The sequence below is a fragment of the Aethalodelphis obliquidens genome, unplaced genomic scaffold (genome assembly GCF_003676395.1).
Source record: "Aethalodelphis obliquidens isolate GAN/ISIS:26980383/991018 unplaced genomic scaffold, ASM367639v1 scaffold11, whole genome shotgun sequence".
NCBI classification, from domain to species: Eukaryota; Metazoa; Chordata; class Mammalia; order Artiodactyla; family Delphinidae; genus Aethalodelphis; species Aethalodelphis obliquidens.
The window spans coordinates 7,834,182-7,860,760 of NW_020837955.1; the positions used below are offsets into that span (position 1 = coordinate 7,834,182).

At 41.6% G+C, this 26,579-nt stretch overlaps 1 protein-coding gene, 1 long non-coding RNA gene and 1 other non-coding gene across 3 annotated transcripts in view; 1 reads left to right on the top strand and 2 right to left on the bottom strand.

Annotated features, from left to right (window-relative positions):
• Positions 1-23,078, top strand: part of PAPSS2 (3'-phosphoadenosine 5'-phosphosulfate synthase 2) — a 79,550-nt gene extending 56,472 nt beyond the window's left edge. Inside the window, exons 5-12 of the mRNA XM_027111926.1 lie at positions 306-424; positions 550-663; positions 2,859-2,970; positions 9,418-9,623; positions 17,428-17,563; positions 18,821-19,089; positions 20,165-20,394; positions 21,195-23,078. Of these exons, the coding sequence (XP_026967727.1) occupies positions 306-424; positions 550-663; positions 2,859-2,970; positions 9,418-9,623; positions 17,428-17,563; positions 18,821-19,089; positions 20,165-20,394; positions 21,195-21,336 (1,328 nt within the window). The 3' untranslated portion in view covers positions 21,337-23,078. The remainder of the gene's footprint in view (positions 1-305; positions 425-549; positions 664-2,858; positions 2,971-9,417; positions 9,624-17,427; positions 17,564-18,820; positions 19,090-20,164; positions 20,395-21,194) is intronic.
• Positions 15,255-15,385, bottom strand: LOC113623710 (U6atac minor spliceosomal RNA). Its single transcript, XR_003434026.1, has one exon. It is a non-coding gene; the product is annotated as a U6atac minor spliceosomal RNA (small nuclear RNA).
• LOC113623161 (uncharacterized) lies at positions 19,098-24,177 on the bottom strand. The gene is made up of 3 exons (XR_003433802.1): positions 23,795-24,177; positions 23,431-23,677; positions 19,098-19,416 (listed from the first exon to the last, which is right to left on the bottom strand). It is a non-coding gene; the product is annotated as an uncharacterized LOC113623161 (long non-coding RNA).
• Positions 24,178-26,579: the final 2,402 nt, after the last annotated feature.

Sequence of the window (26,579 nt, forward strand, 5' to 3'; positions counted from 1 at the left end):
GTGTATGTGCATGTGTGGAGGAGGAATCTTTCAGTTTTCCTCCTACCTGTTTTCCTTTTCCATCCTAATCAGCTGCAGAGGGCTTGGACTCAGACAGATTTTGTTGATAATCGGGACTTTCTGTATTGAAACCACAGCTGTATATGTTCTTATCTATGGCTAGAGGGCAAGGATAGCTGTTTGACCTTTTCTGTTCTAATCTGAATACAGCAGTTGAAAACATTATTGCAACATGTGTTATGTCTTATTGAGTAAAAAGATTGTTCTGTTGGTGCAGATGTGATTTTCAGCCTTCTGCCTTGCAGGGTTTACGGGTATTGATTCCGATTATGAGAAACCTGAAACTCCTGAGCTTGTGCTTAAAACCAACTTGTCTTCGGTGAGCGACTGCGTGCAGCAGGTGGTGGAACTTCTACAGGAGCAGGTGGGCGGACTGAACGTCTTTTTTTTTTTTAATAGTTTTATACAGTCATAAAAGATCATCTGTTTACTGAAGTGTTCTTTTTATAGTTTTCATTCCAAACTGTTACCAAGTCTGCTTCATTTCAGAACATTGTACCCCACACTATAATCAAAGGCATCCACGAACTGTTTGTGCCGGAAAACAAACTCGACCAAGTCCGAGCTGAGGCCGAAGTGCTCCCTTCGTTATCAATTACCAAGGTAAGATGGTGCCCACTGGCTAATGGAGACTTAGGCTTACTGTCAGTCATTATAACCCATTTACAGTTACTCTTAATTAATTAGGAAGGTAGACATAAGGAAAATGCAATGCCTATGAAGAAAAACACTTCATTTTGCCAATTTTTTTTTTACCTCTTCTTCAAGAAAAGCTCTCATCAAGTGTTGCCCCAGGCAGCTGATCAATGCCATGTACAGAGGCAGACTGGGAACGTAACTTCTGTATTTGCAGAGGACAGTTTTATATGGTTGTCATTATACCTTCAGTGATGCCGGCGCTCAAGCATTAGGCAGTAATTGTTTGTTGGCAGGTGCCGAGAAAATAGTTTGTCCAGAATACAGGTGTTTCTTGGACCATTGAGAAGGAATTTGAAGAAAACAAGAAGCAACCCTGATCTAAAGTGACATGAATGCCTTGATCTTTTTTCTACTCTGCACATCCCACTCTTCCCTCATCAGGGAGAGTTCAGTCTGAGGAGAGGGAGCTTTGGTTGCATTGATTTTGCAACCTAGAAGATGTTAAGATGCAATCCCAGCAAACAGCCCTGCAGATACCTTGGCCTGTTTACTGGTTAGTGTTAGTTGGTTCATATAAGGTGATCAAGTCTTCACTGGTAACCTTTTGGTATCCATTAAAACCTTGGACATTTTATTTTTCTTTCTTTTTTTTTGCGGTACGCGGGCCTCTCACCGTTGTGGCCTCTCCCGTTGCGGAGCACAGGCTCCGGATGCGCAGGCTCAGCGGCCATGGCTTACGGGCCTAGCCTAGCCACTCCGCGGCATGTGGGATTTTCCCGGACCAGGGCACGAACCCATGTCCCCTGCATCGGCAGGTGGACTCTTAACCACTGCGCCATCAGGGAAGCCCTGGACATTTTTTTAAGAGGCAGAGTACATTGGGAATGTCCTTCAGCTCATGAAAACCCCAGGCTTTAGTAAGTCATGACGAATTTATAAACACAATAAATTCTGAGTTTTCCAATGCTCCAGGCAGGTGAGAAACACATAATCATAATTACAGTGCGGAATAATAGTCCCAATAACAAAATGGTCTGCAAGGTACAGAAGAACTTCAAAGAATCTAATGATTAATTCTCTTGATCCTAGGGGTGACAGGAAAGATTTCAGAGCAGTGGCCCATGAGCTGGGTTTTATTTTTATTTATATCTATTTATTTATTTTGGGGGGTTTATTTTTTTATTTTTATTTTTTGAACTGGGTTTTAAATGATGAACAGGGTTTTCAGGTAGAGGGGAGGATGGGCTTGAAACCACGTGTGTGTTCAGACTGCACACTGTCTGGCACTGTTGGTGACTAGGCCCCCAGGTGGGGAGTGGTGCCAGGTGGACATCCCTGTATGAGCCCCTGGGGCCAGAGCTCGTAGGCCTGTCAGTATCACGCTAAGAATTTTAGACATTTGTCTTTTTTTAAAAAAATTAATTTATTTATTGTTTATTTTTGGCTGCATTGGGTCTTTGTTGCTGCACGTGGGTTTTCTCTAGTTGCGGTGAGCCAGGACTACTCTTCGTTGGGGTGCGCAAGCTTCTCATTGCGGTGGCTTCTCTTGTTGCGGAGCACAGGCTCTAGGAGCACAGGCTTCAATAGTTGTGGCACGTGGGCTCAGTAGTTGTGGCTCGTGGGCTCTAGGGCGCAGGCTCAGTAGTTGTGGCGCATGGGCTTAGTTGCTCTGCAGCATGTGGGATCCTCCCGGACCAGGGCGCAAACCTGTGTCCCCTGCATTCGCAGGCGGATCTTAACCTCTGTGCCACCAGGGAAGCCCCTGGACATTTATCTTAGTGTCAATGGTTTGCTCAGTTCAGTCAAATAACCAGCACATTTGGTGAAAAAAATGTAGCCAAACCAGAATTTTTGTGGAAAAAAGAATGAACGGTGAATCTTCAACACAGGTGCACATTGTAAGGATAGGTAGAGCCTAAAGTGTTCAAAGAAATCATCCCAGTTTGAAATCTTTTCACCACTCTCCCACAGAAAGTTCTAGACTCAAACTTCTCCAGCCCCCCTAGATCATGGGTCAGCATTACATATGGGAATGCTTAAATCATAAAAGGTTCTGCCTTCATTCTCCTGTCAACTGAATAAGAAAGGACTGCCCTGGGGCCAGATGGCTGGGAAACGGAGCTTATGGAAATGTTCACCTGCTTTTTTGTGTTTTGCAGCTGGATCTTCAGTGGGTCCAAGTTTTGAGTGAAGGCTGGGCCACTCCCCTCAAAGGTTTTATGCGGGAAAAGGAGTACTTGCAGGTTATACACTTTGGCACCCTGCTAGACGGTATGGGTTTTTGTTTTTTCGTTTGTTTGTTACTCTTTATTATTAAAGAAAAAAATATTTCTCAGAAGTTTTCACAGGAACAAGAAATGCTAATCCTTGGTTCGTAAATCCTATTGTGAAAATATTTAGATTATTTATGGTGTGTCCAGTTATGTATAAGCTTCCATTTTTAGGATTTTTTTTTGGTTATCCTCAAAGGATTATTGATTATCTAAAGCTAAGGAACCAAAAAATAAAGGTTTGACTTGCACACAAAGCCAAGAGAAGGTTAAGTCTTTTTCACCTCCACCTGCCCTTTGCTGGCCGTGATATTCATAAGGCAGTGGACAGTCAGAAGCACCACTGGCAGCTGCTTGGACCATCCTGGGGAAGCCAGGATGGACTCAGCACTCATTGCTGACTTGCAGGATGCCTCCAATCCTCCAGCAAACATTACTGCAGCAGCTGCTTTCCTTGGTGGATAATAAAGGGTTGATATTCATGCTCATACGTGAAATATATTAGGATGGCTTCATCCACTAAACTTTAATATGGGGTGTTAAGGCAGCTTTCTGGGCAGAAGCTGAACGGCTCTTAGAGAACTGCTCCTGTCAAGGTTGGAATGATGTCTCATTCAGAAAACTTCCGGATCCTTCTCTGATCATTTCCTTCCTAGAACTGTCTTGACCTTATCAAATAGAACTTATTTATTTCAAGATCTTGGGGAATACTGATAAGTGGGGGAGGGAATTTGTAATACGGAGCAGGGCTCCAAACCTTCTAGGTAGAAAAATCAAATCAGATGTTCTTTCCTGAGAAAGATGTTCATGTTCTAGGTTTGTGCCTCTGCCTGGGGAATGGGGCGTAAAGCAACCCCAGTTGTAGTTAGGTTTCAAAACTCCCCATACCCTCAAGAAGCCTCCTTAATTCCTATGTAAGTCAATTATTAAAAATACATACCAGGGATGTAATATGCTGCACACCTCTACCTAAGTAGAGGCAGAATATCATAGTGGATAAGAGTGAGCTGTGGAGCCAAACTATCTGGGTTCAGGGCAAATTACTTAAACTCTCTGGGCCTCAGTTTCCTCATCTGTAAAATAGGGATGTTAATAATAGTACCTACCTCAATGGGATGTTGAATGTTTAAAAGAATACAGTACCTGGTCCAATAGTAAATGTTCCATATATTAACAACCCCCTCACTGCATAAAATTAAAAGGACTTCAAAGTCTTGAACAGACCAAGAAGCTTATCTCTAGTCACATCCGTTTGGAAGTAGCACAGATAAGATGTTCATCAGCTAGCCAATAAATATTTATTGAGTGTCCTCAGGTGTCAGGGTTTGTTCTAGCTGCTGGAGATAATACGAGCTTGCTGGGACAGGCAGTGCAGTTCATCTTCTGAACTCTAGTCCAGAGGGGTTTTCCCGCCACATCAGTGGTTGTCAAACTTTTTTTTTTTTCAAGTCATAACTATTTCAGTGAAATCTGAGGCAATATATACAACAGATAAAAATGGAACTGCTCCTTTGGAAGAAGTGGGCTCAGTCTTTCTCCCACCTGGACAGCAGCCTTGAGGGTGTCTAGGGAAAGCTGGTTGAAACACTGCCCTCTACCACACCATGACAGTCTCATGACAGAGCTTGGCTCGATGGCTTTTGGACTGAGCAGACACGGTTAAATTCCAAAAATGATGTCTCTCTGTATCAGAAGGTTGGGCAAGGTATCATTTGTATGGATATCATTTAATTTTAACCAATTTATGAAAGTTTGAGTCACCACCATTGAAAATTTGAAATAATTTTTGTAGCCATAGACATGTGGCCATTTTCATCTACCATTAAACAATCGCACATTTCTTGATCACCTACAATCTGCAGGTAAAATTGTTTCTATTCTGACCCTGTCTCCCAAAAGTATTTTGTTGGTTTTAATTTTCTCAAAGTTTCACTATTTCCCCCATAGTAAAAAAAAAAAAAAATTAGCTCAGTCTACTTAGTCCAAAAGCAAAATAAAAAATCATTTTTTAGTGTTTTTGATGATTATATAGTATGAGTTACTCCCTATATTACTCAAGGGTCTATTTTCATGTCAGTGTATTATTTTATTTCTCACTGGATATAGTTTGGGGGGGCTGTCATAGATCCTCCAATGATAAATGTCACATCTAAATTTAAAAATGGAACCTCGAGCTTATGTTCTTGACTGGTGGCATCCAAGTAGGGTTAAGACATAGCAGCCTGATCATTTAATGGCAAGTCTTCTGCGGCTCTGATCATTTAATGGCAAGTCTTCTGCGGCTCTGACTTTCCCAGTCAGGGCTTGAGAGCTTTTCTTTATACTGCCAGCATTTATTCAGCACATAATGTGTTCTGACCCTGGTGCTTGACATAGGACATCACATTTAATCCAGATAACACCACTGTGAAGGTATTTTGTCCATATGAGGAAATAAGTATTGGGAAGGTTAAATAACTCCCTCGAAGCCTGGATTCAAATCCAGGTTATCCTGGGACTGGGCACACTCTCATGTCCTGTAAACATCTGGAATTCTAGGACGTTCTAACATCACATATTTGTAAGAGACAACTTCTTGCTTAAGTTGGAGGGGCTATTGACATATGTTATAATTATTTAAAAACATAATTATTGGGCTTCCCTGGTGGTGCAGTGGTTGAGAGTCCACCTGCCGATGCAGGGGACACAGGTTCATGCCCCAGTCCGGGAAGATCCCAGATGCCGCGGAGCGGCTGAGCCAGTGAGCCATGGCCGCTGAGCCTGCGCGTCCGGAGCCTGTGCTCCACAACGGGAGAGGCCACAACAGTGAGAGGCCCGTGTACCGCAAAAAAAGAAAATAAATAAAAATAAAAACATAATTATTTAAAAATGCTTTTGGATTGTATTGGACATTATTCAACACAAATTCTGGTTTCACCAGCTTTTTGCTGTCACATATGCTCTATTTTTAGAAATAACAGTAACAAAAAGCTCAGTATCTTTGTATGTTGTATGTATGAAGCTTCATAGTAGGAGTTTGTTCCTTGTCATTGTTGCTTTACTATTATTTTGGTGGAAAGTTGAAAACAATATGTTTCTTAATTTTGTTTGTATTTCTCTAGGCATGTTCCTTCCTGGTATGTACTTTAACTTTATAAGCAGTTAAATTATTATAATTAGATATGTTATATTAACTAGAAATGGTAAGGACATAACTAGAAAAAAAAATCTAAATGAACCAGTTGGAATTGCTAACAGTTCATGATCCAACCAGTTCTAATAGAATAATGCTGCATTCTTCTGTTGATAGGAGTCCAAGTAACAGGAAATTTCTGGATCAGATGCAGCTGTTGTTTATAATGTTTTATTTGGCTAACAAATTAAACTTGTTTCTGAATTTCTGTTGCACATTTTGTTCCTGAGATTTTAAAAATTTATGATCCTCTGTTAATTACTTCTACTGAGTGTTGGTCCCCATTTTGTTTCACAAATCTGGAAATTTTTTTCTATTGCATTTATAAAACATGTTTAATTGATGAAGGATAAATCAATTTTAGATACAATTTAAAGTGGATGCACCTGGTTGGATTGTGGATGATTGTACTTCGTTTGTGATGAGTAATTATGCATGAATTTAATTTCAAGCTATGACAATTGATAGTTATAAAACTGGGAATAAACACGTACTCGCTGCAATTCTAAACTTCTGCACTGTACCGGAAGAAAAAGGTAAAATTCTGAAGATATCATTTATCTTGAGTATTGTTTTCATCATTGCTGTTTTTCCTTGAAAAAGATGAATTAAGCAATATAAAGTATTTGTTTTTGCCCAGAAATTGTCCCAAACAAATGATAAGCATATCTACAAGGTTAAAACAACAGGCTTGAAAATTATTTAAAGCAAAAGCAAGATTATTCAATTAAACATGAAGTTAAGTGTTGGACTAACTGTGGCTAAAAAACTATGATACTCTTTTCCAAAATGAGTTATACTGCAGTAAAATAATCAGGGTGGTTCCCACCAGAGCTGAGGCACATGATGGAAAAAGGCCGAAAGCCCGAGTCAATGTTTAAAGCTATGGAGGCAATTTCAGCACAGAGTTAAATTGTAGGATAATTTTATGTATTAGAAAAGTTGATTAAGATGATAGGGAAACCCCAGTAAATCTGCTTTTACCTGTGTGGAGTTGTAGCTACAGGTGTATGAGATCAGCTGGCACTGTTACTCGGTAGAACTCCCTTCCACAACATCCCACAGATTAGTCTCTTGACAACCTGTCAGGTAGTGCTGTTTCCTTAGTTGGGATTTTCACTCAAGGCCAAGATGAAGGTGGATCAGAGGCTACGCTGGGCTGGAACCTAGTGGACCAAAGGAGGCGAGGGCAACGAGCAAGTGGAGTATTCTTTGGATTTCAACCCAGAGTAATTGATGGAAGGCAGCACCGCAGGCACGTTGCAGGCAGAGCTGGGTTTCCACCAGCACCCAACCCACCTTTTGCTTTGCATCTTGTTTTACTTTATTTTGGTCAAGGCACTCAAGGCACTCTTTGTAAGCAGTGTGGTCATGCTATCCACAGAAAGCCTCTTCCCAGCAACCCAGGGATATACATATTATTTATGATCCCATTTTCCAAGTGGAGAAACTGAGGACAGAGAAGGTGAGTGACACAGGTAGTAAACAGGAGATCGCTTGGCTTTGAGTTTAGTGCTCTCTGCACAGGGCTTGCTTGGACTACTCTTATTGTCTGTGAACTTTGAAACAAAGGAGTTACTTGAGTGAGGAAACTCATACTTTCTGTGTACAGTGTCTTCCTTGCTGTTTACGGGGCTCCCAGAGCAGGTTGCAGGATTTTATGACGGATGGGGTTTCTTTATTGCTGGAAGTTGCTGTATATATCCTGTGACATTCTTTATGTCCTAGTAACTTTTGGAGAGTATTTTAAATGTGCAAAGTGATATGCCTGTAGACTTTTGTTTCATAGCTAATGGGGGAGTATGATGCCCCAAAGAAATAGAACTCAGATCTCAGACCTTTAACTCGATCAGAAGTGGTCTAAACGTTGGATTTTGAAAGTTAGATTTAAAAGACTTCATTAATCTATGGTACATTTTCTCCAATCCATAAATAACAGCATTTGCTTCCTCTTTTGGAAATCCTGAGTTTGTAATAAGGAAGAACAAATTTTACTCCACATTGGATCTGTTTCTTTTACTTTAACCTTTTTATTCTATTGCTTTTACAAGTTAATCCCTAAAGGGATGTTGCCTATAAGCTTAAATTATACATAATGGCCCATCTCTGGGAACCCTGCCTCACATGTGATGAAGTTTAAGCTAAAAGACCTTTGTTTAGCTCACAGAAAACATCCTGACTAAGCCCACCTGTGAATGACCGCAGGGAGGAAGAAATTAACATCCCCTCAGAGTCTGATGGGAACCAGAAAATGTTTGACTTGATCCCCTCCCCTTTTAGTATAAAAGAAGCCTGACTTCAGGGAAGGTGGTTCTTTGGGACACGAATCTAGCAGCTTCCCGGTCTGCTGGCTTTCCAGATAAAGTTGCTATTCCTTCTCCCGGCAACTCATTTCTCCATTTATTGGCCAGTGGAGCGGCAAGCAGTACGAGCTTAAATTGGGTAACAAATTGAATGTTGTTTTTACTCACTTTCCTTTCATTCCCTTCTGAGTCTTGAACTTGGCAACTTCCCCCAAATCTCCCTGATATTCTTTAATGTTATACATTTAATTCTGTGCCCCCATTTTCTCACTGTAAGTACAACTGAAAGCCTGACATATTTGCTAGAATGTTAGGTCACCATTACAAAAGGGGAGAAACAGCTGTGTGATTTCTTTTACATTATCTGGCTTCACTAAGAAATCATAGTCATCCCTCCCAATCTGAGGGGGGTTGGTTCCAGGACCCAATGCAGATACCGAAATCTGTGGACGCTCCAGCCCCACAGTCCAACCTCTGCATCTGCGGGTTCCTCATCCACGATTCAACCAAAGGTGGATCCTGTATAAGGTTTGCTATCCACGAGGCGGTTGAATTTGCCGGTGTGGAATTCGCAGATATGCAGGGCATTGCCAACCTTTATTTTATCTAGTTGGATTTTTAAAGACTTTAAGCTTCCTAGTGTGTTGAGGTCAGGACCAAATTTTAAAAAGAACTCCGAAGGGAGCCACCCCCTCGGGAGCCACCCCGAAATCAGTTACTGAAGCCACCCCTACCATTTGAAACAGCCCATTTTTCACAAACGCTCCATCTTTTGCTTTGAGAAGCCTCTTCTCGAAGGATTTATCACAGACGCTAGAGAAACTAGTGCAGCCAACATAACCATGTTAGAGTTAGGTCTTAATGCCTTTTGCAGGAAATGTCTGGAAGAGACATTGTGCACGTTTGGGTCCTCTTTAAAGGAGCCCCCACACCTTGTATCCCACATTCATGCATCAAATGGCACTTTCCACAGACGGAGTGATTAACATGAGCATCCCCGTCGTGCTGCCTGTCTCCGCGGACGATAAGACACGGCTGCAAGGGTGCAGCGAGTTTGTCCTGACACACGGAGGACGGAAGGTGGCTATCTTACGAGACCCTGAATTCTACGAACACAGAAAAGAGGAGCGTTGTTCCCATGTGTGGGGCACAACCTGTGCAAAACACCCCTACATCAAAGTAAGTGGCATAACATTTGGAAGGTCTTTCTTTCAACTTAGGATAAAAATAATTCTTTTTAAGTCCTTCACGAAGGACTTAGAAAAACTGGGGTTAGATGGAAGAATGCATTTCTAAGGGTTCCTGCAAGCTTTGCCTGGGGAGATGTTTTTAGATAGGGCAAAGAAATGACTTTTTGTTGGAGGGCTGGTCTAAACGGTCTCTTGAGTCCTCAGATCCTGTGATGGCTGTGACTCCCTCAGCTAAATGGGAAACAACTGGACTGGGGAGATAATTTAGTCTAACATCATGAGGGGAGAACCAGAATCATAGCTATGCTATGCACAAAACCACAGCCAGAGCTTGCAGCCCTGTCCATCTTGAAATTCACAAGGGAAGTCAATTTCTTCCTACAGAATGGATCCAGCTAACCTCTGGAAAGAGACTGGAAGTTCATGCTCTGTGGCTGTTGTGTGGAGGGGAGTGGTGGGTGACATTGTTTCAATAAAGCACAGATAGCAGCAGAGTTTCCGGAGGGAAAATACCACATTTTCATCAGATTGAAAAATGTGTTCATCTGATTAGGATTATTTTGGAGTCAATCTGCCTAACGGCAAAGTAGACTAAAATTCCTCAGCCTCCTTCACAGCTTCTAATTGTTGTTGGTGATGGGCTGGGATTGCAGGGAGTGGAATTGTTGGGTGTGGTTCATTTCCCATAGAGAAAAATATGTGAAATTGAATGCAAAAGCTATCCCTTATCTGAGATTAGAGCATTAGGGTTGAAATTTAAAAAGACACATACTAGTGATTCCCTAGCTAGAGTAACTAACTTTCAGAAAGTTCAAAGGTAATAGAGAACCATCTGAGACCCAGGAGACTCTAAAAAGCCTTGTGGTTGGACAAGGCACGTCCTCTCTCTTGTCCTCAGTTTCTTCATTTATAAAAGGAGGGGGCCAGACTCAGTAACTCTGAGATCTCTTCCAGCTCTGAGACTGTACACAATGGATGTTTGAATAAAACGGTTCAAATCTGTCAGACAAACTTCCCTTTGGTTTGGTTTTGTTTTTTTCAGTTGTGAAATGTTGCAAAGTAGGGAGGGCTTTTGCAAGGCCCCTGGTGGAACACAAGAGGTCAGTGGGGGAGCAAAGCAGCTCCTCATTTATTGGACATAACTAGCCACCCTGCAGATAAGCTCAGAGCCATCTGAACATTTTCTCTCCAAGAGGCTGGGAGACAGGCCTTGAAATTACTGGACAATAGCTATTTGAGGAATTGTGTTCTGAGCCTTAATTATATCTTTGTCTCATTCTTTTTCTGATTATAGTCCTTTAGGTTTGGGCTCTTATCTGCACTCAGTGACCTAAAGAATAGTGGCCTTTCTTCATGCCAGCTCAGATATTTCTACTCTTTGGGCCTAACATCCACATATACATGGTTAGCACTAAAAGAGAAAAAACAACAACTAGGGAAGCTCGTAAGCAATTATGTTTATCTTGTCTTGCATCAGGTGCTTGCAGTTGGAGGTCAGAATGTTTTCGATGGCAGGGAGAGTGGGGGTGTGATTTGTGGCCTTGAAAATATAGTCAGGGACTCTGTAGCATTAGGTCATTAGAAGGACTTTGTAAACAGTCCTAGTGAGCTAATGGTGAGAAATGGGCCATGGATAACCAGAGAGAAAACCACTCACCCTGTATAAGCTACACTTGGAGCACTGAAGGTGTGTTTATGGGAAAGGAGCTGTCTTCACTGGACATTTTTTAGCACCTTGAAATTCACAGTAAAACTTAAACATGTTTTTTTTTGGTTTTAGAACCCCAAACCTTCCAACAGTAATTCCTTCCAAAAGTAATTATGGGCCTTCTTGCATTTCCATGTGGCACTGGGAGTTATATTTGCATGGAAAATGGTCAGAGTCACCGAGGAAACGGTCTACCTCTGTTGCATAGCCCCTCACTGCAGTTACCCTGACCTTCCATTCAAATCCTCCCAACCCTCTCTTTCACTAATATGGAACCACGTGACGTGTCAGAGATGCGAGCATGAGGAGAGGAGCGGGTGAAACTTGTAAAAATAATGCTTAGTGGAGCCCTGTTGCCTTTCATCCATGGATCTCAAATCTTTTTCAAATGGTAATTATTTCTCACAATGTTCCTGTGAAGCACCTAAGAATCATTACTCCCACTTTACAGATGTAGAAACCAAGAGAACAGAGTATGACTTCCCAATGAAGGATAGGAATGAGAGTTTCTATATCCTTTAGCCCTTCAATGAAGACCACATCGTTAGTTAGAGCAACAGAATCACCTGGGGAGCTTTAAAAATTACCCATGACCGGGGCTTCCGTGGTGGCGCAGTGGTTGAGAGTCCGCCTGCCGATGCAGGGGACACGGGTTCGTGCCCCGATCCGGGAAGATCCCACATACCGCGGAGCGGCTGGGCCCGTGAGCCATGGCTACTGAGCCTGCGCGTCCGGAGCCTGTGCTCCGCAACGGGAGAGGCCACAACAGTGAGAGGCCGGCGTACCGCAAAAAAAAAAAAAAAAATTACCCATGACCGGATCTCTCCCTCACAGTCTTTGATTTAATTGGCTTGGGCTCAGTTCTGGGTATTGTGAGTTTTGAGGCTCCCTGTGATTTCAATATACTGTGAAGGTTGAGAACCATGGCATTAGATAATTATCTGCAGCTGTTTCTTGTGTGGCTCCACCTGGATATATCCTGCAAGCATCTCGCACTCAACATGGGCAACTTCACCCCAGCCTTGTCCCCCTCCTGTGTCCCCCACCTCCGTGAACAGCTCCGCCATCCAAACAGTGGCCCATGTCCAAAACCTAGATGTCATTCTTTTTTTCTTTTCTTTTTTTATCATGAGATCAACAACATTTATTTTCCATAATGAATTTCCTCAGTTTTGAGTGTACATCTCCTGGCATTCTGAAAAAATATATATTTTCTGTGTTACTTTCAAAGTATTATTTTTTAAATTTAAGTATACTTGATTTATAATATTGTGTTAGTTTCAGGTGTACAGCAAAGTGATTCAGTTATACGTGTGTGTATATTCTTTTCCATTATAGGTTATTACAAGATGTTGAATATAGCTCCCTGTGCTAGACAGTAAATCCTTGTTGTTTATCTATTTTATATATAGTCGTGTGTTTCTGTTAATCCCATACTCCTAATTTATCCCTCCCCCCCACTTCCCCTTTGGTAACCATAAGTTCGTTTTCTATGTCTGTGAGTCTGTTTCTGTTTTGTAAATAAGTTCATTTGTATTATTTTTTAGATTCCACAAATGAGTGATATCATCTTTGTCTTTCTCTGACTTCACTTAGTATGATAATCTCTGGGTCCATCCGTGTTGCTGCAAATGGCATTATTTCTTTTTTTAAAAAATGTTTATTTTATATTGGAGTATAGTCGATGTACAATGTTGTGTTAGTTTCAGGTGTACAGCAAAGTGATTCAGTTATACATATACATGTATCTATTCTTCATATTATTTTCCCATATAGGTTATTACAGAGTATTGAGTAGAGTTCCCTGTGCTATACAGTAGGTCCTTGTTGATTATCTATTTGATATATAGCAGTGTGTATGTGTTAATCCCAATCTCCTAAATTACCCCTCCCCTTGCCACCTTTGCCCTTCGGTAACCATAAGGTTGTTTTCTAAGTCTGTGAGTCTTTCTGTTTTGTGAATAAGTTCATTTGTATCATTCTTTTAAAGATTCCACATATAAGTGATATCATATACTTGTCTTTCTCTCTCTTACTTCACTTAGTAGGATAATCTCTAGGTCCATCCATGTTGCTGCAAATGGCATTATTTCATTCTTATGACTAATATTCCATTGTACATATATACCACACTGGACGTCATTCTTCCTTCTTTCTTCTCCCTTGTCCATTCAATCACCAAGTCCTAACAGTTCTGCCTTCTAGGTATTGCTTGAAGGTGTTCACTTCTGTTGCAACTTGGGCCAGGGCACTTAATTTCTTCCCTGTCTCTTGCCCTACTCCCCTCGAAGCCCCTCTCCAATTCTCCAGCTAGAGTGGACCATTCAAGCTTTATTTGGGAGCTCACATAAAGCTATGACTTCACCTTACCACCTCTAACCACCACCGCCCAAGATACTCCCCTCCATCTCAGCTGGTCACTATATCATCCTCTGTCACACTTTTGCATGTGCTGGTCCCTCAGCCTAGGACACTGTTCCTTCCACTCCTGCCTCCTCACTTTCTTTGTCACACCTTCCCACCCTCAGCAGCTCCTCTCCTGATGTACACGTTCCCTCTTCCTCTCTAGGTTATTTCCACTCTTCCTTTCCTTGCCCTCTTTCAGCCTGTTCACCATAGCTTTCTTAGTCTTCATCCTAGTGTTTGAGCTCATCCTCTCTCCTTTTTGCATTCCTGTTGTCTGTGATTCCAAGCCCCGTTCCTCTTTCACTGCTTCACTAGACTCCCTTAAAGCCTGTTCCTCACATGTGTGTCCAGTTCTGCAAACTCTAGCTGTGGTCCCACACCTGCCTTTGGCAGGAGGCTTGGAAGGAAGTGGGTACTTATGGGCCACAAAGCCCTTGGAAATTAGAGCCCCTGGACCTCCCTTCCTGATAGCTGGACCACAGTTCTGGGGACAGTTGAGCCACCTTGGGGATAGAGATGCTCTCTGTCCCTCCTGATCCCAGAAATGCCAAAAGCATAGTTTCAGCATTGTTCTCCAGATGTATTTTTAGGCTGGATGGTGAATGAAACAGGTTCAATATTGCCTTTGCCAATAGAACAATATAGGGTGGACCCCTTGTGCCCAGAATGAGTTGCTGCATGCCCAGGGATCTGGGGTAACTCTTTCAAAATTTTATCTGCAGTTTAAGCAATGAGGAGAAAGTAAATGTCTAGGTATGGGTATTTGACAATATTCTTGTTAAGTGATTCTCCTGAGCACAGAGTTTAGAAGGGGGTCCATGAAAAAGCAAGCAAATCCCTTGCAAATCACCCTTTCTCTACCCAGGGTTTCCTTTGTTTCGGGGGCTGTCCTGTGCAATGTAGGATATTGAGAAGCATTCCTGGCCTCTAATCACTAGATGCCAATAACACACCCTTCCCCACTCCAGTAGTGATGGTCACAGTTGTCTTCAGATATTGTCAGGTGTCGTCAGGAGAGGCAAAATCGCCCTCTGTTGAGAACCCTGGCTCTAGCCCAACCTCCCATTCCCTGAAAACCTCTGGAATGCAAGTCATTGTAAACGCCAACATCTGGCCATGACAGGAAATTGAACCAGGGGTATACCATCACCACCTTGATGTCTTCTGAATTGGTGTCATAAATCAATCAGCTTTCTCTCCCCTTTTCTTGCCTCCCTCTTTTCTGCTGCCATTACAGGCTGGCCACACTCCTTGGGCACTGCAAAAGGCAGTTATGGAATTTGATCAGGGGAATGACTGCACAACTATGATTGAGAAGTAAGACGTTCTGTAACGTTTGTCTCAATGACTGAGGAGAGACACCTGCTCTCAGTCGTGACTTGTGGCACTGCAGCATCATGTGGAACATATTTAAGTTTATAGAAAACAAAGGCTTGTCATGTTTTTCTTTGCTCAAGTTGAGATAAGATGAACACATAACAATGTATAAGTTTCAGATGTACAACATAAAAACCATGGTTAGATGTCACAATGTGACAATGTGGCAATGCATTACCCATACGTGTGTTGTCAGGCCTGGGGCCTCTTCCATCCATCCTTGTCAAGGAAAGTGCTAACCCTCTCCTTTCATCAAACACTGTCAGGCTTTTCTTTTTCATTACTTTGACCATTCTTCACACCAGGTTCACACCTAATATTTGTGCAACCCAGGGTAACAATATGAGCTGAAGCCCAATACCATATTTAAAAGTTACTTATCTAACTAATAAACTTAAATATGTTTTATCTTTCTACTTTGGCAATATGCCTTGATCACAATCTGGAAGGCCAGGTTCAAATTTAGGCTTCTTGGTTCTGTACCAGAACATGGTAGTGTGTGGACAGCTGGCTCTTGGCCTGCAGCCAACCCTTCCTTCTCTTTCTATGCTTGGCCTTGCCCCATGCTGTGGAGGCCCTCTGGGTCTGCCTGTGGGCACCCCAGGCTGAATGTCCCAGGTACATATCTCATGGTGGAGAGTAAATGCAGACTTCAGGTGGGCCTGCCCACCAGGGTTTCCTTGCCCTGACAGAAGGGGCACAATTGAAGACGCCAGAGTTGGGCCATCTAAAGTGTGGGACAATGTATAGATGGTTCTTTCTAAAAGTCTCCATGTTCTGTTCCTTACCCACCCTTCCCTGAAGTCACTTTTTCAACTGAGACTGGGTATCGAAAAGTAGAGTATTTATAGTGACCTCAGTGAAAAATGAGTCTTGTCATCTATCATCTATCTATCTACCATCTATCTATTTACTTATTTAGGTAAAAAACATGTAACATAAAATTTACCATCTTATCCATTTTTAAGTGCACTATCCAGTAGTGTTAAGTATATTTACATTGTTGTGAAACAGATCTTCAAAACTTTTTCATCTTGAAAATCTGAAACTCCATACCTATTAAACAACAACTCTTTCCCTTTCCCAGACCCTGGTATCAACCATTCTTTTTTCTATGAAGTTGACTACTTTAGATACCCATGTAAGTGGAAAAATACAGTATTTATCTTTTTGTGAACGGCTTTTTCACTTAGCATAATGTCTTCAAGTTTCATCCCCCTTGTAGTCTCTGGCTGGATTTCCTTTGTTGTGAAGGCTGAATAATATTCCATTGTATGTATACCATTCACATTCATTGTTCATCCATTCATCTTTCAATAGATATTTGGGTTGCTTCCACCTTTTAGCTATTGTGAATGGTGCTGCTATGAATATGGTTGTGCAAATCTCTGTGAGACGTTGCTTTTAATTCTTTTGGATATATACCCAGAAATTGGATTACTGGATCATGTGGTAATTGTATTTTTAATTTTTTGAAAAAACTCCATACTGTTGCACCATTTTACAGTCCCACCAACAGTACACATGGGGGTTCTCCACATCCTTGTCCACACTTGTTATTTTCTGTTTTTGATAGTAGCCATCCTAATGGGTGTGAGGTTGCATTTCTCCAGTGATGAGTGATGTTGAACATCTTTTCATATCCCTGTTGGGTTGGCCATTTGTACATCTTATTTGGAAAAATGTCTGTTAAAGTTGCTGATTTTTAAATTAGGTTATTTAATATTCTATATCAAAGAAGAATATCCACATGATAGAAAAAGGCTATTCAGATACTCTTCCCTTTTCCAACTACCTATCTGTAGTTGAATTTTCTTTACATATTTCAGCCAAAATAACATATTGCCACAGAATAAATGCAAAAGTAGATATGAGAAGCCAGCTGCCTTCTATTAAGTCAGATAATGAAGAGATTTGCAAACATGTAAAACAATGCCATTTTTCTCTTATGTTTTAGGAAAATATTTTTCAGTAAAAAACAAAATGTTTATGTTAATATTTAATAGACTTATTGTTAGCTTTAAGTCAATAAATATTTTTAAGGAAATTAAGTTTTAATTTCTAATACAGAAAATTATAGATATAACCAATATAAACAAAAGCTCTTTGCGGGTCCTCAATAATTTTTAAGAGTAATAAAGGATTTGAGAGACCAACAAGTTTGATAAATACTGTGCTTGAAATGTTGAAAAACTGAAGGCAGTTCTTCAAGTAAGCCAAGATTGGTTCAGAAGAAGAAAAAATTTTAGATAAAATGGAAAACAGTATTAATCACTAACAACTTTAATAACGGTCTTTCTAGATGGTGATGGAAAGTGGGGATTGGCTGGTTGGTGGTGACCTTCAGGTGCTGGAGAGAATACGGTGGAATGATGGGTTGGACCAATACCGCCTGACACCTCTGGAGCTCAAACAGAAATGTAAACAAATGAATGCTGGTATGTAGCCTGGCTCTACGGCATTTGTTAATACTCCTAACCCTCCTCTGCTTACAGAATTAAGGATTATCAGGAAACAGCATGTTTATAGTTTTGAAAAGCTGAAAATTTTTATCATCTTCTATTGATATGTCTGTTGATATGGAAACACCTTATAAAGTTGAACTACTGCAATATTATGCAGTAGTTAAAAATATGCACTGACCCAGAAAGATACCCAAAATATATCTATTAAGTAAAAAAAGCAAACTGGGGCTTCCCTGGTGGTGCAGTGGTTGAGAGTCCGCCTGCCGATGCAGGGGACACGGGTTCGTGCCCCGGTCCGGGAAGATCCCACATGCCGCGGAGTGGGTAGGCCCGTGAGCCATGGCCGCTGAGCCTGCGCGTCCGGAGCCTGTGCTCCGCAACGGGAGAGGCCACAACAGTGAGAGGCCCGTGTACCGCAAAAAAAAAAAAAAGCAAACTGCAGAACGATATGTATAGAATAATTCTGGAAAACAAAATAAAATGTAATAATTGCTTTAAAAACTCAAACCTACTTCTGTGTGTAGCAGAAATCTCTGGCAGCATGTGCACCAAACTGCAGATGGCAGCAGCTACCTCTAGGGGTAAAGCGGGACCAAGGGGAAGGGAAGATTTTCACTTTACATATTTTGAAAAAGAGAGAGAAAAAGTAATGATAGGATGATGGATGATTTTTAAATTCTATTTTGGGCTTTTCTGTATTTTCTAAGTTTTCTCTGATGGATATATATTATTTCATAACAAGAAAAATTAAGGTTCTCAGGAGTTCATCACTAATTGGAGTAGTTTTGAAGACTTCCCTAAAGTGAAGGAGAAATATTTTTATATCTTTAAATTGTTAAACTTTTGCACAGACCCCAGAAAACGTTCCTTATCAATATTCACTTCCCAGGGAAATGAGGCTGGAGCAGGGTACAAGAGGACTGATTAATACTGGCCCCTGCCTGAGCCTTGGTTTGTAGGAAAGGTCCTGGCAACAAATGTTCATTTCTGAGTCAGGCTCTCCCTTTAGGGCTTCCTACCTTTGTGTCCTATTCCTGTCTAAGCAGTCTGGCACTGGTTGGTACCTTTCGAGTAACACCCCTAAAGGTCCAGGTGGATTCTCCAGCCAGTCCTTAAAAGCAAGTGGATGTAACAAGTTCACTGAACAATAGACACAGCTGCACCTTTTCGTTTCTGTTCTTGCAGACAGTGCATGTCTTTGACCGTGCTGTTTCTGCTTTCCTTTCCCAGATGCAGTGTTCGCATTCCAGTTGCGCAATCCTGTCCACAACGGCCATGCTCTGCTGATGCAGGACACCCGCCGCCGGCTCCTGGAGAGAGGCTACAAGCACCCGGTCCTCCTGCTGCACCCCCTGGGGGGCTGGACCAAGGATGATGATGTGCCCCTGGACTGGCGGATGAAGCAGCACACAGCTGTGCTCGAGGAGGAGGTTCTAGATCCCAAATCCACCATCGTGGCCATCTTCCCATCTCCCATGTTGTATGCTGGCCCCACAGAGGTAAGCAGCTCCCTGGGCTGGGCTATGGGACTCAGCATCTAATTTTACTTAGACGAGCCAGTGAGTTTCTGGGATTCTTCTTCATGAGCAGATTCTAAAATCTTCTGGTCTCTTTACTTTATCAAACTTAATTATGTTTCCATATAGTATTTGTGAAAATGCTAGAAACACCAAATCAAACCTGTCATACACTGCCTTTGAGACTGTGGAAGTTGGTATGTGAACGAGGTGTTTAACACAGCTTACCTGGGTTACAGGGCAAGATGTATCTAGCCCAGTATTTCAGCTGTTCCAGTTACTCTTAAGTGATTCACCATGCTCGGTGAGCTATATTAGAAGGGAGAAGATGTCTTTAAAACCTTAATGTCTCCCTTTCATCATAACACACTGAGCCTATCAAACAGAGACTTTCTTTGTCCCACTGCACCCCCAGTGTAGTGGATTTCAACAAGTTTACAGGAACTATGATGAACTGAAAAGGTCTCAACCCTTTGGAATGCTCCAAACTGAGTTTAATGAATTAATTATCTTCAACCAGATCAAAGTTCCAGGCCCCTGGCTCTCTTCCCCATCCTTTATATTTCTATCTGAGCTCTAACGAGGGCAACTTATTTTGAAATCCCAATGCTGTGTCGAAATGTAATCAATGTCTGCGTATGAAGGTTAATTTGCTCATTACTGACAGTCAGATGGTAAAGAGATATTGGAGTTTGTAATTTCCCTTAAACTGTGATTTATTTTGAATAGGGAGGAACTGGAAAGTAAAATCCACATAGTTCTGTGGAACAGTAAGATCTGAGTGTCACTGGTCTGTTAGTCTGGAGAGATTAGGAAATATAAATTCATGGTCTAAGAGGGAGGATTCTTATCTTTAAAGCTCCTATATCCTACCCAATATAACCAAAAAGATGACAAGAGCAGGAGTCTTCGACACCTCACTGACTTCCTTGCAATTATTAGTTGACCCACATCGCTGAATTACTTTTAAAGCAGAATAAAGGGGTGTCTCCATAAACAGGGACCCCACAGGATTGGCCAGTGATGACCAGCATGTCCTTTATGTGATGTTTCCTAGGTCCAATGGCACTGCAGGTCCCGGATGGTTGCAGGGGCCAATTTCTACATTGTGGGCCGGGACCCTGCAGGAATGCCCCACCCTGAGACCAAGAAAGACCTGTATGAACCTACTCATGGGGCCAAGGTCTTGACCATGGCCCCTGGCCTCACCTCTGTGGAAATCATTCCATTCCGAGTGGCTGCCTACAACAAAGCCAAAAAAGCCATGGACTTCTATGATCCAGCAAGGTAGGTTTTCAGAGGAAAATTCTTATTTTTTATTTTTTAATTTTTTTGCGTTACGCGGGCCTCTCACTGTTGTGGCCTCTCCCGTTGCGGAGCACAGGCTCCGGACGCGCAGGCTCAGCGGCCATGGCTCATGGGCCCAGCCGCTCCGCGGCATGTGGGATCTTCCCAGACCGGGGCACGAACCCACATCCCCTGCATCGGCAGGCGGACTCTCAACCACTGCGCCACCAGGGAAGCCCCAGAGGAAAATTCTTTAAATCAACATCTGTACAGCTGGAATGATGAGGCAAAATTTTGGAGAGCTCCCCAGTACATCTCCACATGCTCCTAATTGGAATGAGAGTCCCTTGAAAGCTAAGACCTGGTCTTGCACATTTCGTGCCCCCTGAAGTTGTAGCACAGCCCCTTGCATATAGTCCATATATATTTCTTTTTTAACATACATTCCTTGAGCATGCACTGAGTGCCTGGCACATTATGTGAAAGGAAGTAAACACAGAAAAAGACTTCAATGAGCATTTATAGAGCATGCACCACGCTCAGAGCTCACACAAGTAGGCAGAGCTAATAGAAGACGCCTCCCATGAACTGAGTAGGTACACAGTATTGAATGGGTAGCTGCCATGATTTCCCTTTCTTCTGCCAGTTCCTTTACTGAAGATTTAGTGAATTGCTTATTTTAGAAGATGCAGCATTTTACAGAAAGAAAAAATGTGGTCTCAGAACCCATCCTACTCCTGGGATCTTCAAGGTAGATGTTATTTACCTATGCCGAGTTCTTTGTTGCTACCCTCTGACAGGCACAATGAGTTTGACTTCATCTCAGGAACTCGTATGAGGAAGCTGGCCCGGGAAGGAGAGAATCCCCCAGATGGCTTCATGGCCCCCAAAGCATGGAAAGTCCTGACAGATTATTACAGGTCCCTGGAGAAGAACAACTAAATGCCCTTCAGCACCAGAGTTTCTTTCTGAAGTGCTCTGTGATTTCTTTTTCTATTTTTGTGATTAGATGCTTATCCAACTGCTTCTCAATGATTGACTTTAAAGTTAATGTTTTATAATGAGGTAAAAATGTTCTCTATAATTTAAAGTCAACACATATAAAAACACACACGTGTGTGTGTGTATATAAAGTAAAACTGAAGACCAAACCTTAGCAGGTAAAAGCAATATTATTATTTCAGAATGAAATTAGTTGTATTTTCTACCGCATCTGAGCAGTAGGTCCCAGATTTCGTAAAGCTTTGACCATGTGTCTAGTTTACTTGCCAAAAAGTAAAGCATGTCTCCCAGCTTAAGTCTTGCCAACCCGCATTCTCCCATGTCATATACCAGTAGTAAAGGAAATGAGATGGGCAGCCCCTTCTATACAGCTGACAAAAAAAAAGAAAAACAAGAAAATCTCACCCCAAATGAGGAGTGGCTCATGTCAAGATTCTTGCTAGTATTTCCCTCGTGCCCGTATCCAGCCTTACTGCCCAGTATCTTAGTTGCTGAACTATGACCTGACTGGAGAAACCAAATGTGTGAAAATGTGAAGTTAATCTCAGAGATCTATGCAACCTAGTTCTGCCACGGAAGTTATATTATCTAATAAGAAAAGAAGTCTTAATAGTTTTCTGTGAATAATGTAACTCCAGTTAAACGGTGTCTTTTAATAAAATAGCATACAGGGCTTTGATGAAAAGATGTGCACCCAGGCCTCAAACAATCTGGCAATGTTGTGGACATTTAATTTTACTCCTCTTTGCTGTGGTCATTGTGTCTATGGAGAGGCTGCGCCTATTACCTGCAGCGTCATCAGCTGTGACCAAAAACAATTCAGACCATCAGACTAGCGAGCTGCTGGAACCGGACAAAAACGCAGGAAGCTCCAACCTTTTCATCTTATAGGTGATCAAACTAAGACGATGCACAAGCACAGGCTTCATGAACTAATGAGCACTGTAACCAAAGTGCCAAATTGGCATTTTGGAAGTACTGGTGGCACTGAACGAGCACCCAGGCCACTTGACTCCCAGGCTGCTGCTTTGTCTACCCTGTACAACACAGGAGCTGGACCTGGTTTCCCTCAACTGCTTAACAAAACTCCTTGAACAGAGGGCACTTCTTGGATGCTGTAAGGTCCGGAGTTTTCTAAACCCAGCTGATTTTACTGCAGTTGAAAAAAAATACTTTCCCAAAGACTCATGCTGTTCTGAAACATTCAATCTCTGATGGCTTTACCTTCTGGGAGGCACTCTTGCACCTTCTGCATAATTCCTTGTTACTAAGGAATATATGAAGAAATAGTACCTTTTGTACATAGGTCTCTCTGGAAGAGACTTAAGACTGGAAAGAGAAAACTGTGATTTTTTTCATACTCAGTTTTGCTTTTTTAAATGCTAAACCAAGCTAATGAAAGTTCTTTTGAGAATAAATCACAGTGGCCACAGCAAAATATGACTATCTTTAATAGCACAGTGCCTGTATTCTTTAATCAGAGGTCCTCACTACTGCCCTTTTAAAAAACAGCATATTTATTGAAAACATGAGACAAGATGTAGGTGCCTTAACCAATGTATTTTGTGATTTTTTTTAATATATTTAAAACTGCTCTTCTGCTTGAGTACCACTTAGTGCAAATGATTATTTCTATGTACAACTGATGCTTGTCCTTATTTTAATAAATTTCTCAAAACGAAGGCTGAGTCTTTTCTGCATCTCGTATCAAGTGTGCATTGACATCTGTTGGTTGAAGCCCTTGTGACTTTGTATAACTGGAGAGAAACAGCAGCTCTCTTTCAGACCATAATCAAGAGGCTGTTTACCCTTGTTCCTGTCATCTTTTAAACTGTGCTCTCCATGTGAATGACACGTGGTTTCAGCCAAGCACTACAGTTCCTCAGGGACCTCACCCCAGGATTTCAGTGCACTGGGATCTGACAAACTTTAAAAATTTTTCCTAACTTATTGTTCCCTTTTCTTCAAAGTGCCTCCATAGAGTTTCACCAGCAGGGTTAGAAGCAGTTGTGCTTCTTCCACACCTCCACTCACCTCAGCAGTTGCTACTGGTGTATGCAGAAAGGATACCTGTTTCCACCCACACTTTCAGTGGCCTTCAGACAGGCCTGCAGCTTTGGGGCTTTTTCCCTCCTTCAGTCCCTGCCTCTCTTCTGTCCTGAAGGCTTCATGCAAGGTTTTGTTCCTGTCCTCACTCCAAACAAAACTGGTGTGACAGCCAGCTCAAAGGTGCCACTTGTTACCGCTTCCTCTTTCTCCCCAGATCCTTACTTGCTGGCACCTGGACAAAGTAGAGCAGGGAATGTGTAAGTAGATAAAGATGTAAGTGGTGCTGAGGGAGTGCAGGGCAGTGCGAAGGGCATATTTAAATCATTCATTCAGATAACGGTGGACTTACAAATCTATCAGCATTTATATCAGGCCACAAGATTTCTTTCCAATCCATCTTCCCTGCAAGAAGAAACAAATCTTAGTGATTTGAGAACAGCAAGTTCATCTTTGTTTTTTCCTCATCTTCCTCCTATTAACCTGACTTTTAGGTCTAGCATGGATCTTGAATATACTTTCCTGATGGGTAAGTAATCAGGAAATTAGATGAGCACCAGAGCAATCAACAATGTGTAAAGGTTTGAGAGAACACAGTGCAGCTTTTGCCTTTGAGATTTTGAATGATACAGGTTTCTATTATTTATGTCTATCCCACTACCAATAATGCACAAATTATCAAGAATTAACTATATAGATATTTAAAGAATAACCACTAATTTTTTTCTTCTCCCTAGCATTCATTTAATTCTTTGGTCAATATTAGCTATTATTGGGCCACTCATCATACATATTCACCAAATGATTAAAGTGATGTATACAAGCAATTCACTAATACTCCAAGGGTGCCTATTGTTTTTGCTTATATTGTAATTCTATTGAAATTATTACCGAAAATAAATGGATCAATGATGAGCTTGGACATTTTAGTCTGATAAAAACCTAGACAAAATAAAATACTTTTTTACGGGGCTAGGAAAGAGTGATGACGCAAAGAACTCTTGACAAACTGAGAAACAAGCCTTTCGTAGGTAAGTCTTGTAGTTCTTCAATGGCTTATCTTTAGTAACGGAAGTAACCTCCCCTACCCGCCAAGCCATTAGCTTTTCCATAGAGTTCCTCATTTGGATTAACTGCAGGAAAGACCAGTCTCAATCAGTAAGAAATCTAAATTATAGAATGTTTTAAAAAGTAATACAGTTTTATTACCTTCAAATACATAAGCGACAAACAGAGGGGCACAGCTTTTTAAATGTCATAACATGTAATTGTTGGCAGCAATAATACATACTTTATTTTGGTAAAGTTCTTAAATAGGGTTGGCTTGTTTCAGAAACTCAGACCTGCTCTGCACCTATTTTACTAAAATGTTTGTGAAAGCTCTTACTGTAATGTATTAAACACACTTATGGGTAAAGAAAAATCTTGATTATATTTATTGCATAAGCCTGTTTTCCATAAATAGTTCAAAGGTAAACTTCAGCTCAGCACAGCTTTAAAAAATAATGGCCTACTTCCATGTAAACAACTCCAATATTGATCTGGTCTTTTAAACTAGTTAAAAGACTGGCGTCTATAAATGTATTCACCAAGAAGAACCTCCGTTTATGGAAGAAATTAATTCCATCAACCACTAAGGAGGTTGTACCCCAATCCTATCTTCAAATTATAAAAAAAATTATATAAAGTAGCAGATCTTTGGACATTCAAAGTAAACCAATGAAAAAGCTTACAGCTTCAAAAGAGCCCAAGAAACACATTTAATAAACAAAAACACCAAGTACCTGGAAGTGTCTATGACTTTACCTAATGGCATGTTTCATAACTTATGCCTATTAAAACAAGTCCAGGAACTTCCCTGGGGTCACAGTGATTAAGAATCCGCCTGCCAATGCAGGGGACATGGGTTCAACCCCTGGTCTGGGAAGATCCCACATGCCACGAAGCAACTAAGCCTGTGCGCCACAACTACTGAGCCTGCGCTCTAGAGCCCATGTGATGCAACTATTAAGCCCACGTGCCGCAACTACTGAATCCCATGCTCTGCAACTACTGAGCCCCTGTGCTGCAACCACTGAAGCCCGCGTGCCTAGAGCCCGTACTCCACAAGAGAAGCCTCCACATTGAGAAGGCTGCGCACCGCAACGAAGAGTAGCCTCCACTCGCCACAACTAGAGAAAGCCTGTGCGCAGCAATGAAGACCCAATGCAGAAAAAAAAAAAAAAAAAAAGGCTCCATTCTTGAAGACTCCAATTTAAAGAAAACAAAAACAAGTCCATTTACCAAGGCTGACACCCATCAGTAGCTAAGAAAGTCACCCAGTTTAGAAGTCCTGATGATCAGGTCAGTATTGCTAAGGCCCCAAAATGTCTATCAACACGGCCACTGTTGCATCAGTGTGCTGTTTAGTGAAAACTGGGATGGGAACTTAAAGCACGTCTATTTCAGCATTTCCATTATTGCACAGATAAGGAAATGGAAGCCCAAAAATGTGAGATGACGACTCTAAGGACGTGATGACCTGCAGACATGTTCACTTGCTAGTTTCCAAGGCATTTTCATGTTTCTTAAAACAATAACAGAAGGTACACATTATGATTTCTATTTACAGATAAGGGAACAGATGCCCACGAAAGTAAAGAGATTTTGCCCAAGGCTACACTGTGCATGCGCTCTCTAGCGCACTCTCTAACATAGAGTTCCACAACTGGGACTGAAACTTATAAAGCTGAAAATGAACTTTACGTGACTTATAATAAATCCCTGCACAATTTCTTCTGCTAGAACGTAGAAGGATGCAAAAGACTTTCACTTCCATATAGTAACAAGAAAAGGCCAGACAAAATAAAAATAATATTTTTCCGGGAGACAAGCAAAGAACAGTAGATGCAAGGACTTTTTCATTAACTGACTTCCAGGCAGAAATAAGCCCTTCTGAAATGAGCAGAGAGCCTTGGTACTTTTTTTTATACCAGGGTAGACTCCTGAGAATGGATACAGTGTGTGGAAGAGCAGGCCTCCCTTGAACGGAGAGACTTTGCAGGCATGTGGAGAATTCAGCCAACACTCAGACAATAGTGATTGAAATCTGGAAACACATTTAAAAACAAACTGCTAGGCTCGACAAGTCCTCTTCC